Genomic DNA, 17,445 nt, shown 5'->3' on the forward strand with positions numbered 1-17,445 from the left:
ATACTGGCTGTGAAAGGCTACATTCCATATACTGATGTTTGTCCATGATATGTCTCTTTGATGTAATTTCTTATTCTTCCAGAGTACTCTCCAAGTCCAAGAATAATTGCCCTTTGAATGAGAATAAGGCTTCGCAGTATTTGGGCTATCAGTAAGTTCACATGACATATCGTTCATTGTTATGATCATTCTTTTCAAGAGTCACTGAATCTGTAGAAATATGGAATGACAGTAGTATGCAAAAGTGGACACATATACAAGAATACTGTCTTTCACATTATCACAGCACTGGTGATAGCCCATGAGCATTTTAGCCGAACAAAGGGTTGATCAAGTACAATTTTATGTACATAGGTCTTACAGAATGAAGTAGGTGCCAAAATAGAACCTAGATTTCTAAATAGAACATTGTATAAAAGGAATTACAGGCCAATGGAACAGAAATAGCAGCTTGTCACGTTAGCTAATTTATGACAAGACATATTACCAGGTTGCTTGCCAAAGACGTAACTTTGAAGTATGGTCCACCATAAGTAATGATCTCTGATAGTGCAAAATCTTCCAGTCAAGACTGGTTTCAGAAGTGATGTCATGATGCTACATCTTCCATAGGACAACAACTACCTACCACTCTCACTTTCAGACAAATGGCATTACAGAACATTTTGTGAGGTCATTGGCACATACTCTATTGATGTACTGTGGCCTTAAACTAAAAGAACGGGGCATGGTACTGTCCATCATGACTTCCACACACAACACGGCAAAGCAAGACATGGCAGTATTCACATAATTTTCTCTAATCTATAGTTGCAAAGCAGAACTAGCAAAACAGACTTCGCTTCCACTTTAACCTAACAGTGCTCAAGATGATTACATCAAAATGCACGTCATCATAACTGAAGTGGTAAGATAAGTGGCATGCATACACACCCTAGATGCCCAGGATAATGACCACCAATGTTTTAATGCCAAACAACAATCTGTAAGTTACAACCCTGGATTTTCACACCTATGTGGAACATTTAGCTAACAGAAAAGTCATAAAATGCTACTTTAGCCCATACTGAACCCCAAGTTGCTAATGAGACACCACCTACAAGATGATGATGATGGTCCTTGACTGAGTAGACCAAATCAAAGACATGTCATCCATGTTCTTTGCATGAAGCTCTATCACAATCATGAGTCACAGATCAACAACAGGAGCTTCTGAAAAATGCAAATGAAGACTTGCCCAAGAACTGCGATGCCTCAATGGAAGTGGCTTCATATAAATGCCACACTAATTATGAGGACATGACAATGCAATGTGAGGATTCAGAAGTACCACCATATGAAGTAGGTTTGGCCATAAGGTCAGTGTGTAACAGTCTTCTTGATGTGCCTGTATGCAACTCAGTGTGTCATTTTTATAGTGAGTTGCAATCTACCCTTTTCATAATATTGTCAACATTAAAACAAGGTGCTTAAGGTGAGAATGGTGACTGACTCCTCACCCTGCTTATGTGATCCACTGCTGTTTTCACTATTTCAACTCTGAAAGCTACCTATTAGCTTTATATTGTATTCCTTCACCTTGCTTCATTCAATCATTGCCTAATTCTCCTTTGGAAACTCACAATAATTTGTGGTTCTTTCAATTTAAACTAATCTCTCTCCTCGATTTCCAATTGCTTAAGTGGTTTACATCATATGGTTGGAATAATGACTAGTTTCTTACAAAATATTATCATAAAGGAAAATCTTTGTCTTCTGATGGGTTTTATTTAAGATTGTATCTCACAATATTAATTAACTTCTCAATGTCAGCTATTTATTTTTTGCCCCCTGAGTACCTGAAGAAATGTTTTGTCAGACCAATGTTATTAAGTCCATATAAATGGCCAAAAACTATCTGTCTTCTTTCCACAACTGTTCCTGCTATTTTTTCTAGGTTTTGATATATTGCATTATTACTTAATAATCTTGTACTTAGGCACTGTAGTTTTACTGCCAAGTTGTAATTCATTATATTTATATTTCAAGCTACACACCTTTATTGTAAATGTTGTTTTGTTATTCCATGTGTCCTTTCCATTTTGTGACACCTTTCATTTACAGCAAATTATTTTATCCTGTTTTCTTGAATTATCTCACCTATTCTTTTATAATCATGTGTGACTCAGTGATGACACAAATTTAGGTATGCTTCTTTCTTGCTGTGTCAGTCTTATATCTGTTACACTGTTCAGTCACTCATGGAAATAGTGTTGAAGATATACACTAATTTCCACTTTTTCTTGTTTTGTGAAGGTTTAAGTCTGACTGCTGTCAAGTAAGTTAGAATACATACAGATAAATATTCTCATGTTATTCCGTTTCTATACATGGGGTGAGTCAAAAAAAGTTCACAAACTGACATGGCATAATGGGTATACAAAAAGGACCAGTAATCACATAGGAACTGGGGGTTGCAGATGCCATAAGAGGGCACTACAGCCGTGAGAGCACATTGCTATACAAAAACAGGTGGAGAGCATGGAGATTGTGACAATTCCCACCGTGGAAGTGTTGGGAATAACATGGCTAGCAACACATACCATAAAACGGCTGAAACACATTTGATTATAGAGTGGCCAACTGCAGTGGATGAGAAGCTGTGTGATTGTATCACGCGAAATATGGCGATAGAAAGGTACTATGCCACACATTATTCTCCACCCTGCATCACCAACTGTGCAAAACTGGGGCTCATTCCATGACACAAGCCAGATCCTGGCCACCAATGAGCAGCACAGATGGTTGCAACAAAAGAATGTGTTCTCAAAAGGGTGCAGCTTATGCCATCAAAAAGTCCACAAGCTCTATCCCAAGCCACTAATATCCCCCAACCCTGTCTGGCACATTGTATGTGATGAAGGACTACATCTGTTTCATTTCCAATCCATCCAGGCAGTGCAACTGGTGGACTACAAGAAGGGCATGGGATCTGCATGGTGGTTTCTGCAGAAATCCACTGCAGGCCAAAGCTTCAAGCGGGTCCACTTCACCAATGAGAGTGTGATGAATGCTCACAATCTGCATACATGGGCCAATGTGAACCCACAAGCTACATGTATGCTTGCCTCACAACACAAATTTATCCTTAATGTGGGGTCTGGTATTGTCAGTGTCTACTGAATTGGCCTATATATACTCACAGACTAACTTGATAGTCACACATATCTCAGATTCCTGCAAGAGGCTCTGCTGGACATGCTGAATGATGTTCCCATTTATTTGTTTCTGCATTTGATTTCAGCATGATGGAGCCACAAGTATTTCAGCAGGCAAGTGAGGTCACATCTTCAGGCAACCTTTCCCAGCAGCTGGACTGATCACAATGGATCAGTCAAATGGCCACCATGATCACCCGATCTCTCCCTTACTGATTTTTTTTCCTGTGGGGTTATCAAAAGTGCCTTGTGTATGAAACACCTGTTACATTATGGTAGACCTAATGGGCAGGATTGCTGTGGAAACACAATGTCTTTGAGATACACCAGGTATCTTTGAGAGGATGTTCCATTCAATGCAGTGTGTCTTAATGCATCTGGACAAAACTTTGAGCATCTCACACTGTGGGCCTCCATTTGTAGCACGTGATTCCCAGTTCCTATGTGATTACTGCACAGTGTACCACGTCAGTTTGTAACTGTTTCTTTTTTTTATCACCCTCTATAAACACAAATTATGCTGGACAAGGATTAAATCTAGGCTTCTTGTTTGGTATACAGTTTTCACTGTGTTCACATAATGAACTTTCATGTATGAAAGTCTTCTTTGAACAATGGAAAATCAGGGATGGAATAACAACAACATGAATCACAATAGATTGCTACACACAACACAAATAAGCCATTGAGTAGCAGGCAGGAACATATAAAAGTACGCTAAGCTACCAAAGTCTTTTTCAGATGTAGAAAAACACACACACATTCATAGAAGCATAACTCAAACACACACACATGTGACCACTGTTGTATCCAGGCATTAAGTCCTGACTGCAATGAGGTGCAGTTCAGATGCTACCCTCATCAGAAGTCAGTGGCTCTTTGTGTGTGGTGAGTACCAGTCTATCCTAACTTATAACAACTCTTTTGAGTTTCACAACTGAACTCTTGGTACCAATTATGTTTTGAGCTGTTGTGATAAGTTAAAACTCAATGGTAAGGTTGAGACGCAAACCTGGATTTCTGCTTTTCACAGGCATTGCACTATTAACTGAACATCCTTGCATACTTACAGACTGATTATAGATTCTGATGTAAATGTAGTTTCTTAGCAACACAGTACAGTAAGTGTCTGACTGCATAGCCAAAGACCTCAGGTCAAATTTTCAGCTGGGACTAGGATTTTTCTGTCACTTACCGTATTATTTCCTTCACCTTTGATGATCACAATTATCTTCAAAATAACTGTTAACCAAATTTCGATTCATATGTGCTAAAGGGGCTACAATACACTGAAAAATGTTTTCTTGATGATATGATGATGACCAACCTGAACAGATTTATCCCGTTGACGATCAAATACTCGCATTTTTTCACAAATATCTGCTTTTTCATCTGTTGGAAATATATTTGGAACTTCTCCAGAATTCAGAAGGTTGCTGAGATCTTCAAGAAAGGACTCTTCTTTGATCTGACAATTAAAAACGAAATGTTGAATTATTTAACTTAATTATTATTTAAATTACACATCTAACTATACAAATACGAGTTAATCAACTACTGAACTGGTGAATTTTTGCAATAATAAAATGTGAATAAAACTAAATTTGGTAATTGTAAAACATACATCTTATTGCAAGCATAGGCTCCTTGACCTTGTCTACGTATTAACATTCTGAAGCAGTATTAGTCCTATAATTCTGCACAACATGTTTACTGCCACAATTTTTGGGAAGATATGTGATGCATGCCAGCAGTTTTATATGACATCTTAAATTTTGTCACCCTGTGTGATCTAATTAAAAAGTTGGAACACTTTTCTTGTTTCAGCTATGTAACTTCAGCAAGTCACCTATATCACATTCAAAACAGGCTTTGTTGTTTTGAGAAACCTGTAGGCCTGTTTGCACAGCTCCTATCCACTAGTCATATAATTACCAAATTCTTTCGATCTTCTCTTCTGAAAGCTTCTCCTCACACCTGTGGAGAAGGGCTAGGGAAGTTAATAATAAAGATGCCATTTGAGCACTAACATAATAAAATCCCCTTTGAGTTAGAGTGTGCAGATAGATATAACAGACCAGTAAATGGCTGATTTGTAAGTGAGAAATGAAATACAACCGCTCCCCACAGTTGTAACTATCAGTTTTCTAAATAAACTGAGATACTGAATCAATGTCTTTCTTTAAACCCTGAAGACATGAGCTGTACTCTTATTCTGCTATGTTACCAACATGAGAGACTCAATTACTGGTACTACATTCACATACATACTCCACAAGACACAGTATGGTGTGTGGCAGAGGGAACCTTGTACCACTACTTCTTATTTCCTTTACTGTTCCACTCACAAATAAAACAAGGGAAAAATAACTGACCATATGCTGCCATAAAAGTCATTATTTCTCATTGTATCTTATCTTTGTGGTCCATATGTAAAATGAATGTTGGTGGCAGCAGAACTGTTCTGCAGTCAATTTGAAATGCTGGTTGTCTAAGTTTTCTTAACATTGTTCCTCAAAAAGAACATTGTCTTCCCTCCAGAAATTCCCATTTTTGTTTCCGAAGCACCTCCATAATATATGTGAGTCAATATTTAAATGATATGGCTGTGTCAAGCAGGGCACTACTAACATGGTATCTGAAAACTATGGGTTTGTTTTTCCAACTCAACCACACTAATTTACATTTTTCTACATTTAGAGCTACCCGCCATCATCACACCAACTATAAATTTTGTCTAAGTCATCTTGTGTTCTCCTGCAGTCACCCAAGCTAATAAGGGGCCAATGCTGTAGAGTATCCTTTTCAAAACTGAATTTTGGTCCCATTTGGACCTGGCAGCTTTTTATATTTACAAGTCTTTCAGTTCCTGTACACGAAAGCATCTTCAGCAAACAACAGCAGATTATTGCCCATTCTGTCTACCACAACAGTGATGTATATAGAATATAATGGGGTCCTATCAAACGTCTCTGGGGCACTCCTGAAGATAACACTTGTCTATGATGAACACTTTCCATTGAGGACAACATGCTGGGTCTATTACTTAAGACATCTTTGAGCCACTCAAATTTCTGTTAACTTACTTTCATATGAATTCAGTTCCTGCAGTGGGGTACAATGTAAAATTTCAGAACACCAGAAATATGGAATCTGTCCCTTGTCGCCGGCTGTTGTGGCTGAGCGGTTCTAGACGCTTCAGTCTGGAACTGCGTGACTGCTATTGTCGCAGGTTCGAATCGTACCTCGGGCATGGATGTGTGTGATGTCCTTAGGTTAGTTATGTTTAAGTAGTTCTAGGGGACTGATGACCTCATATGTTAAGTCCCATAGTGCTCAGAGCCATTTGAACCATTTTTTTGTCCCTTGTCCTCCATCCATAGTTCATAGTATATTATCTGAGAAAAGGGTAAGTTGAATTTCACACAAATGATGATTTTTAAAACCATACTGTTCCCTGGATGTTAGCTATATTGTATTCAGAATCATAATATGTTCAAGAATTCTGCAACAAAGCAATGTTAAGGGTATTAGTCTGTAATTTTGCATGTCCATTCTTTTACCCTTCTTATATACAGGAGTCACCTGTGCTTTTTTCTACCCACTTGTGACTTTGTGATGGGCGAGAAATTTGTTATAAATGCAAGCTAATAAGGGGCCAATGCTGCAGAATATTCTTTTCAAAACTGAATTAGGGGTCCATCTGGATGTGGCTGCTTATTTGTTTTTCAACTCCTTCGGTTGTTTTTCTATGCCAGGGATACATATTACTATGTATATCATTCATATGGGAACTGTGCATTTTTTGAAGGACGGTATGTTTGTAAGATCCTCCTGCAAGGCAGATTTCTTAAAAATGAAATTTAAAACTTCGGCTTCTGTATTACTATCTTCTGCTGTCACACCAGACTGGTCAACGAGTAGCTGGATGGAAGCCTTGGACCTCCTTAGCAATTTTTCAGAGCAACGTAATTTTCTTACGTTCACAGTCAGCTCTATTTCTAAGGTATGACAGTGGTAGTTGTATAGTATGCTTCATGCATAATTCTTTCCACAGATGCACAAATCTCCACTAACCTTTGCCTGAGGTCAATTATGAGTTATCTTTCTGACCAAGAGTGCAACAGCCTTTGCTTCCTCAGCATTTTCTGAATCTCGTTGCTGAAACATGGAAGGCCTTTACCATCCTTAATCCACTTAGTAGGCACATACTTTTTCAGATCCTGATCTACAGTCTATTTAAAATTTGAACATAATTCCATTTTGCCACAAAGTGGAATCAGACTATGTCACTTCACTGTCTAAGTGAAATGCTGACAACTGCTTTGCTGCCCTTTGTAGCAGAGAGACTCTCACTTGCCTTCTTGACTGATTTATTCACTTTCATAATCATATTTGCTATGGTGACATCCTGATCACTAATACCCACCTCTCTACTGACATAATTGACAAGATCCAGACTGTTTGTAGCTACAATGTCTAAGATATTTCCACTGCAAGTGAACAACTGAAGTAGCCGCTCGCTCATAACAGTTTTCAGAAAACATATTCAAAAGCATTTTCCAAAACTGTCTGTCTGTACGCCATGCAGCAAATCCATAGACGTTGCAGCCTACACTAAGCAGATTTAAGTCACCTCCAGCTAGTACTGTATGATCTGGGAATTTACACACTGCTTTTTTCTTTGAATGACTCTGGAACTGCCATAGTGGAATCAGGTGTCTGGTAGAAACATCCAACAATTAACTTCATTTCACCTAGACCTGTTATATGCAACCAGATAACTTCAGTGTCACATTCAATTTCGACTTCAATAGACGCAATATTTTTGTCAACTGCAATGGAAATGCTCCCTCCTATGGCATCTAACCTGTCTTTCTGATATACATTCCAAGACTTGCTAAATATATCAGAGTTTCTACTTTGGTCCCAAGAATAATTTGAGTGTGAGAACTTTTCTGGAAGGCAGTAACGTTGGGAACTTTGTTACAAAAACTTTGACAATTTAGTGACAAAATTCTGACAATCAAAGCGTCTGGATAGGATCTGATTTTGCTATCTGTGTATCAACTGATATGTGTTCATCAAAGCACCTCAAACCATAGCCTAGCCTTAAAAACCTATATGTGTACTTCTTAAGTAGTCTGCTACTTGAGTAGCTGCTTCATTTTTGTACTGCACCTCTGACCTATCAAGGGGAGTCCTCCAGTTTATCACATGAGAATGCAGGTCCATAAATCTGCAGCCGAGACTGTCACAGAGTTGAAAAACCTTTTGGTTGAGAGCCTCCCCTCAGCTCCAAACCAGAGTACCACGATCAACTCCAGGAACATGAATGCATCTCGTGCACGAGGCCAGAAACATTCACCACCTTCATCCAACATCTGTATGAACTGAGGATGGCCTAAGAACCCAAGCAACAGGCATCGTTGGTGCCAATCTGAGCCACAACTTGTGGATGACTGCATCCTGCATGTTGGCAGCCACAGGCAAGGCCATCTCAACATCTTGTATGAGGCCCCCAATAGACATACTGAGTGCACATTAGCTTCCTTACCAGCCCTGAGCGCTATCTTCCTAAGGGGCTCCATAGCACACCTAACATTGGAGCTCCCAGTAACTAGAAGACCCCTGCCCATGTGTGTCAGCTCAGACGTTACTGAAAGAACAGCCTCCTGTTCACTCAGTGTGTGAATAGGTGATACCAGTCAGCCAGCCTCTACACTAGCCCCCTGCCTCAAGCAATATGGATGTGTTACCACCTGCATTTCGCCCTGCCATAAGGGCTGATTCACCACATTGGGTTTCTAGGAGTTGCCTTGCCAGCAGTTCCATTGGCCAAAACAAGCAACATGTGAGGTGTCCCACATGACATGCCAGAATTCCTGCTACAGCTACATCCTGATCCAGCAGCTTGAACGTGGCTGACCATAGCCAAAAGCACATTCAGCTGTTCACAAACTTCAGCTAGCTCCTCCCATGTCTGCACACAGTATGCACTCTTCCTACCTATCCTAGTGTAACTAACTGAAGTAGTAAGCTGTAAAAGCACATGGAAACCTAGTTATGTAACTTCCTACCCTCCTGAAATGTCACCAATGAACGTTGATGCCTTAATGATTATGTAGCTGGCTGTTCAGAGAAAATGAAAACTGCACTACAGACTGGCTGAATTTACACTTACAGTTAAAAATATGAGATGAAATGTGTCAAACAGGAAAACACAAAAGAAATTTAAGAAATATATTAATAGGAAAAGACAGGAAAAGCTAAATATGAAACTTTTCACTCTACAGCTGAGGGCCTGACAGACTGGCTTAGTAAACCAACAGATTCTTGTCTTTAAACCACAAGAAATGCACTACCACTGTGCTATGGACTGAATTTACACTTGCAGTTACAAAATGCAAGATCAAACATCTGTAACAGAAAAACATGCATGAAATTTAAAAGTACTACTAAGAAAACACAGGAAAAGCTAAATACATAATTTGTCCCTACCCTATGGCTCCTACCTCTGTGACTGACCCCACTGCAACACTTGCCCTATGCACTTTTCTACCACCACCTATACCAGTCCTGAGACTGGCAAAACATATACTATCAAAGAGAGAGCCACCTGTGAAATGACACATCATATAACATCTGTTATGTGAATACTGTTCAGCCTTCCACATCACCAAGTTATCAGTTAGGATGAATGGGCAAAGGCAGAGCTTGCATACTGGCAACACATAATATCCTGTTGTACAGCATACCCTACAATATGACGGTCATGACCTCAGTGCCACCTGCATTCTTGCCTTGAACACCAGTTTCTTAGATCTCTGTAGGTGGGATCTGGCACTACAGCAGGTCCTTGGTTGTTGCAACACACCTGGCCTTAATATATAGTAATTTCTTTAGTATCAGCATTTTTTTACACTAGCAATTCCTTTCTTCACTTCCTTTTAGTTTTTTACTTCTTGTATTTTCTGACATGTCTATTTTTTCGCTCCCCCTCCCACCTCTGTCACATCCAATGCACTTAGTCTCTCACGCCTATTAACTCATGATTGATATTTTAGCAGAAAGCTCTGTCTTGTATATTACCCTATCTTCCACCTTTAAGCTTCCAGGTGTTCAAAACTTGTCTGGTGCAGCACCCAATGATCAGTCTCCCCTGATGCAGGTTCTGGGCCACTTTTCTGAACTATACCACTTTTCCTAAATCTCACCAGTCCTTTCCCTTCACCCCTCGTCCTGCCCATTACTTTTGTTAATATAAATACATGACCTGTCGCTCTGGAGATGTGAACGGGTAACAGCTGAGGGCTTATCATTTACATGAGTTTAATTATGAAATTTCATAAAGAAGCATGTGAAAAAGTGAGGTATCATATATCAGCAGAGTCCAATACTGATAACAAATCCACTGAATGATTTATATTTCTATTCTTGTTGTGCTCCTATGTTATTTTGGTTTTCGTTAAAGTTATTTTCCACTTATTATTTGTTTTCTTAATGAAATTTAATAAACAAGCATGCAAATAGGGATATGATCAATCTCCTACATCACAACTGATCTTGTTGTGAAAAACACCTGGCTCAACAGAAGATTAAGCATAGAAATGTGAAACAAGTTGTCTTATATTCATGTTATACATCCAAATGTATATATGGCTGCAAGCAGATTATCTACAGTTTTCTTAGTACTGTTGTGAGACAATAAATCCCACCCATCACCTTTTATGCAATACAAAAGTATAAATTCTTCTGTGGAGATAAGAGCAGTTGTCAAGAAGGAACCTTTTCAGTTTGTATTTAAATTTAAGATTGCTGTCTATTGGACATTTTAAACCTTTGCTAAGTGATCAAAAATTTTGGTGGCTGCATTGTGCACCCCCGTTTTGTGCTAAAGGCAACATTGACGTGGTGTAATGAGTGACATTTTTTCTTCTGGGATTGTAACTATGTACACCACTGCAGTAGCCATCAGAAAGATTGCAGGAGGTGCACATCGGCACGGCGTGTCACAGACGGTAGTTGCCGCAAGTAGAGTCCCGTCCACCAGAGGGCACGCGAGAATTCGGACGCGACCTCTGCCAGTGGAACAATAGCAACAACAACAACTCAGGCAGCACGGGCCATGCCCATTCAGTTCACATCGGGCATGCCTAGGACACAGTCCCAGTCTACGCTAAGTGAAGTGCGATGGAAAATGTGAACACTGTTACTACACAATTGGCAATGAGTAGGGCCGTTCTTTCGCCTGTTGCGTCGTTGTTCCGGTTTCGCAGCTTATCCACGGCATGGAGGATTTAGTGCGGGTTTTGGTCGAGCACCAGATGGAGCTCATGGCCACCATGAAACAAGTGCTTCTGGTGTTGCTCTCCACGCAGTTTGCTCAAGCGCCATTCCCTCCTCCCTTTCCCCCGTATGACAAGACGGCGGAGGATTGGGACGCATTCCCAGGTGTTTCATGTTGCCGATGCAGAGGTATGTCGTGCTCTTTTCTTGTCTTGGATATCTCCCTCGCTGTATCAAGTTTTGCGGCAGCTAGCGCCGTTGAAGGAACCCTCGTTTTTGTCTTTTGAAGCATTGCTTTCATTGCTGTCTTCATATTATCGCCGCCGCATGCATGTTGTGGCGGCTAGGGTCGAGTTCTATCAATTCATGAAACAACCCCATCAGTCTTACCGGGCGTGGGCCGCTACCCTGCACGGTCTTAGTCGCAAGTGTCAGTTTGTCATGGAGCAGTCGCGAGAGTCATATGCCCACGTTATGGTATGCAACGTCATTGTACATTCGGCCCCTGATAGGGAGGTCCGGCAACAGGCCCTGCAGTTAGAAGACCCTTCCCTTGAGGAAGTCCTGTCCATTGTTCAATCGTATGAAGTCTCTCACAGTTGGAAGCGTGGTGCGACGTCGCGGTGGTTCAGGGTGGTGCGGCCGCGTCCACTGTGTCCAGGGTGGATGATGTGCGAGCGGTACAATCCAGCCATTACGACCGCTCCTGCACGTTGCATAAACAGAGTTCCGGCCGCCGGCTCCTGTTACCGTCCTGTGCGTCGTGCTATATACATCATGATCGGTCAGAGTGCCCCCAGCGTTGGGCCGTTTGCCACAAATGTAATAAAAAAGAGACATTGCTAAAGTTTGCCACTCAGCCTCAAAAGAATCAAAGGAAGCAGGTACAGAGGACATGGACGTTGACATTCAAGAAGTTTCATCGGGCCAGGCTCCCGATGCATCGGCACACAAACTCTTTAGCGAGGTGTCGGTTCGGTCACGCCGATTACAACTGCAGGTAGATACGGGCGAGGCAGTTTCTTTGTTGAATGCACAAACTTACTCTGACCTTGGATTGCCCCCGTTGGCGCCAGTTTACTGGCGTCTACGCAGTTATGGTAAACAGTTCATTCCCCTTCTGGGTCAATTCACTACCGACGTGACTTACAAATCGGTCACTCGGCCTATTACTTTTATTGTTGTCAGTGATGCAAGCTAAGCTAACCTTTTTGGCCTGGATGCCTTTCAAGCTTTCGGTTTTTCTATCGCTGACACCATACAGTTGGTCTCCGAAGACATTCCCTATCAATCATTGGAATCTTTGATCTCAGACTTTCCAGATATCTTTGAGGAGGGCCTGGGGCGTGTTTCGGACTTTGAAGCTCACTTAACGTTGAAGGCGTCAGGCTTGCCCGCGTTTTCTACGTGCGAGGCAGATCCCCTTGGCTCTCCGCCCTCAGGTAAAAGAAGAGCTAGACCGGCTGACAGCTCTAGGGGTCGTTCTTCCCATTTTTTCTAGTGAGTGGGCTTCGCCCCTCATTATTGTCACGAAACCCTCGGGAAAATTACGTCTTTGTGGCGATTTCAAGGCCACCATTAATTTCCTATTGGTGGTGGACACCTAGCCTTTGCCTCGTGCTGATGAATTGTTCTCCGCCGTGGCGGGAGGCCAATATTTTTCGAAAATCGATCTTTCAGACGCTTATCATCAGATACCACTTGATGAGGACTCCAAATGGCTAGTGGTCGTCAACACCCCGTTTGGCCTTTACCAATACCAGCGGTTGGCCTTCGGAATATCCAGTGTCCCGGCGATATTCCAGCGTTATCTTGAGCATGTCAATCACCGGCCGCAGCATGAAGGAACACTTGCACAACCATCACACCCTCTTTCTCAAATTCAGGTCCGTGGGCTTGCGTTGCAACCTGCGTAAGTCAAACTTCTTCCAGCCGTCCATTGAGTATGTGGGCTACACCATCTCTCGGCATGGCGTCCAGCCGCCAGAAAATTTGGTCCAAGGTATCATTGACCTCCCTCGGCCCGCTTTGCTGAAGGAGTTACAAACTTTTTTAGGCAAGATTGCCTATTACCACCAGTTCATTCCCAGGGCAGCATCCTCTTCATGGCCACCTGAAACCCAAGCATGGGAGCGTGTTCACATTGATTTTGCGGGTCCGTTTCTCAATGGCTTTTGGCTCATTGTCATTGATGCTTATTCCCGATTCCCATATGTGGTTCGCTGCTCCTCAACCACTTCAGAAGTTGTAATCCAGGCACTAGGAAAAATCTTTTCTGTGGAAGGTCTGCCAGTCACCCTGGTCTCGGACAATGGACCTCAGTTTATTTCACAGATCTTCCAGGAGTTTTGTAGGCACTTCGGTATTTGGCACGTTTGCTCTCCCCCCTTTCATCCACAATCGAATGGGGAAGCCGAGCACATGGTCCGCACATTTAAGATGCAGATGAAAAACTATGTGCATGAATTTCCTGCAGAGGAGGCATTGACGTTTTTCCTGGCGGCATACAGGACCACACCAATGGAAGAACACAGCCCCGCAGAGCTCCTCCACGGGCGCCAACCTAGGACTTTGCTGCACCTCCTCCAGCCTGGTCCTCGCCAGTGTTCGCAAAATGGAGTACCTGGCTTTCCACTGGGTATGTCAGTCTGGGCACGTGGGTTTGGTCATAATCCATGTTGGATACCGGTGGTGGTCCTGCGCCGAAATGGCCGCCGGCTCTATACCTTGTGGGCGCGGAACCGGGAGGTACGTCATCACCAAAATCAGCTACATCCATGTTTGGGCACCCACCCTCCGACTACTCAGGCACCAGCTTCCCCATTGCCGGCACCCGTGTTGGTTTCTCAGAAGACGTTACCGCCTCTCCCCACTGTGACTCCGCCGCACTGCGATGGTTCTCAGCCTTGGTAGCCTCCAGTAGCTCCAGCAATGGCATCACCATTGTTAGAGATGCCCCAGCGAGAGCCGGCCCCCCTTGCAGGCTCGGTTTCTCAGGAGGCTGGTTCACCTGTGGTCGTCCCTTCCCCATCGTCCCCGCAACTGGGTCTTGCCCCTCCCGAGGTGGATCAGGAAAGGAAATCGACGGCTTGTCTCCCATTCTGTCCCGGGCTCCGGTGGTGGGACGACGGGGGCCTCTTCGTGTGGGTCACTTCCAGCTGTATTCGAAGGTTCCGACTCGAGGGTTGGCAGATCCCCTCAACTCTAGCCTTCCGATGGACGTGGAGGTCATCGCTCCTGCCCAACACTCCACCTTCCAACGCAGTGGATCACAGTGGCTTCACCCCCCCGAAGGAGGAGGAGTGCAGTAGCCATCAGACAGATTGCGGGAGGCGCACGTTGGCACGGCGCGTCACAGATGGTAGTTGCCGCAAGTAGAGTCCCATCCACCAGAGGGCACGCGAGAATTCGGACGCGACCTCTGCCGGCGGAACAACAACAAAAACAACAACAACAACAACAACAACTCAGGCAGCATGGGCCATGCCCATTCAGTTGACATCGGGCATGCCTAGGACACAGTCCCGGTCTACGCTAAGTGAAGTGCGACGGAAAACGTGAACAGTGTTACTACAACCACCATTCCTCTTGAGCTGCAGTGGATTATTCACTACAAACTTCAGAAGTGAATAAATATATTGTGGGATCAGTCAGTACTCATGATGCCCAGGCCCTTACAGTGTTCTGCAAGATGATCATGGGTGAGCACCACATATTAGTCTTACAGCAAATTTCTAAGTAATCAACACTTTATTTCTTAAAGCTGAGTTGCCCCAGAACATTACTCCATAAGACATTACTGAATAAAAATACTCAAAATATGTCAACTTACTGATTTGTCTCTACCCATGATTTGGAATGATTCCAACTGCAAATGTGCCTGAAATAAGTTTGTTTAGGAGCTACAAAATGTGTTTTGATAGTTTAAATTCTCATTAATATGGAACACTTAAAAATCTGGACGTTTGTACCCTAGTGATTATTTACTCACCATGTGTTATACATATCACTGGTGGAGTACTTCCAGATGTGCAGAACTGAATATGTTGTATCTTTTTAAATAAATAGTAAGATTATTCACAGAAAAACACTCAATAATACTTTTAAGAAAGTATTTGCAAATTCTGCTGTTGCTGTATGTGTATTTGGATTGATTACAAACTAGTGTCATATTAAAATGGAATAATTATGCTTCTTGTATTTTAGACAAAAGGTCATTAACAAATATGAGAAACAATAGTGGATTTGAGTTTGATGCTTCTGGAACCCTATAAGAGATTTCGACCCAGCCAGAAAAATTTCCCCTGCTTACACTGGTTGAAGTATTAAATATTACATTCTGTTTACTTTTAGTTACATACACCATTATCCACTGGTTTCCTGTACCATAAATTCCATAAAACCTCAGTTTGTCAGGGAGAATATTATGGTTACCGCACAAAGGAACAGTCCAATCCGACATGTCAAAACAAGTCCTGAAATTTTGTACACAGGAAGCAAACACCTAAAGCAACACTTTGTCAAAATTTTAGCTGCTAAGTTGCAATTCAAGTATTTTTCTTTTTTTTTATATTGAAAAACAACAAATTCACAGCTTGCCAGACAGCTGGAGGAATGTACACGCCTACCATAGCTGTAGCACACTGTGTACATGCAATATGGCAGGTGCATAGTCTTGTTTGATGGTGAGTCAGTAAAAAGATAACACCACATGATGCATTCATAATTTGTAAGGTGAATTTGAGTTCCTGCTGATAATTTCTCTGACACAACTTTCAACGTCTACTATTTTTGAATTTGCAACTCATTTAATATCCACAATAATTAGCTAAGTGTTAAATATGGAGATAAAACTGAATTAATAAAACTGAACTAATTTCCCTTGTTTTTTTTTCATATATGCTTGCTAATAGGATAAGTGTTCATGCAGCTTCCAGAGTTTCACAATAATGTGGAATCCAGTCAACATTTTCAACCTTGCACTGATGAAATATGAGGAATGTAATATACAACTTAAATTACCCACTTCTTCTGAAAAACTACATATGTATTATTTAGTAATTAATTTCCTGAACTTTCATTTGAATGATGTCGACATTTCGTTAGAAATTCAGGAAACAGGAAAGAAGAAACATTATAAATACTCTACCGTATCTTTGAACTGTGGTTCAAATAATGATTGTTGTGCTAACTAAAGTCCAAAACAAAAAGACAGTGCCTTTCTAGCTCAAAGAAAACATTACAGTAATAGTTTTCAGTGACAGAAAGAAAGGCTGTAAATGTTTTGGTTAAACGGGCGAGGAAGAAAATCCTTATAGTTAGGCAATGCACAAAGCTGGTTTCATTTCATAAAATTTGAATGCAAATTATACAAATGGAAGACAGATTTACAAAAACTTTGAAATATGCACCAAAATGAAACTTGCAGAAGGGTGAAAGAAAAACTATTCTAAAGATATTAAACTGCTCATGTCAGTCAGTTTACTGTTACCAGGGGAGATCTGTGAGACAGGGTCCTCTGAACTGCAAATGAGATGAACAATACTAATATACCGGCTTCTTAAATATAGTTAATCAGCTTCAGGAAATTGTCCAGAAATGGAAATTGCAAAATTATGAAGTTGCCTCAAGTAAATGTATAGAGGACACATCATTAACGAGCAATACTATAGATAAAATCATAGCTGACATGATATGATACTTTATGTTATCTCCTAAAAATCAGCCAGGTTTTGAGCAAGAACTGTGTGCAAATTGCACATTATCATTTCAAATGAGGAAAGACAGAGTCACTTTGCAGCTGGTGAATACTATGACACATTAGCATATAACAGTGCCCGAGGTGTGTATCAGTGGATTACTCTTTCCACAGCGATATATATCTTTCTTCAGGAAACTCAGGCAAATTATGACCAAAAAAAAATAAAAAACCAACCATTCAGTTGCAAAAATCTTGTAA

The 17,445-nt window shown here is 41.5% G+C and overlaps 1 protein-coding gene across 1 annotated transcript in view; it reads right to left on the reverse strand.

Moving 5' to 3' along the window:
- Nucleotides 1–17,445, reverse strand: part of LOC126456873 (dynein axonemal heavy chain 7-like) — a 783,013-nt gene that overhangs the window by 425,247 nt on the left and 340,321 nt on the right. Inside the window, 1 exon segment of the mRNA XM_050092694.1 lies at nt 4,525–4,665. Coding sequence (XP_049948651.1) covers nt 4,525–4,665 — 141 coding nt within the window.

This window comes from Schistocerca serialis, chromosome 2, assembly GCF_023864345.2.
Source record: "Schistocerca serialis cubense isolate TAMUIC-IGC-003099 chromosome 2, iqSchSeri2.2, whole genome shotgun sequence".
NCBI lineage: Eukaryota > Metazoa > Arthropoda > Insecta > Orthoptera > Acrididae > Schistocerca > Schistocerca serialis.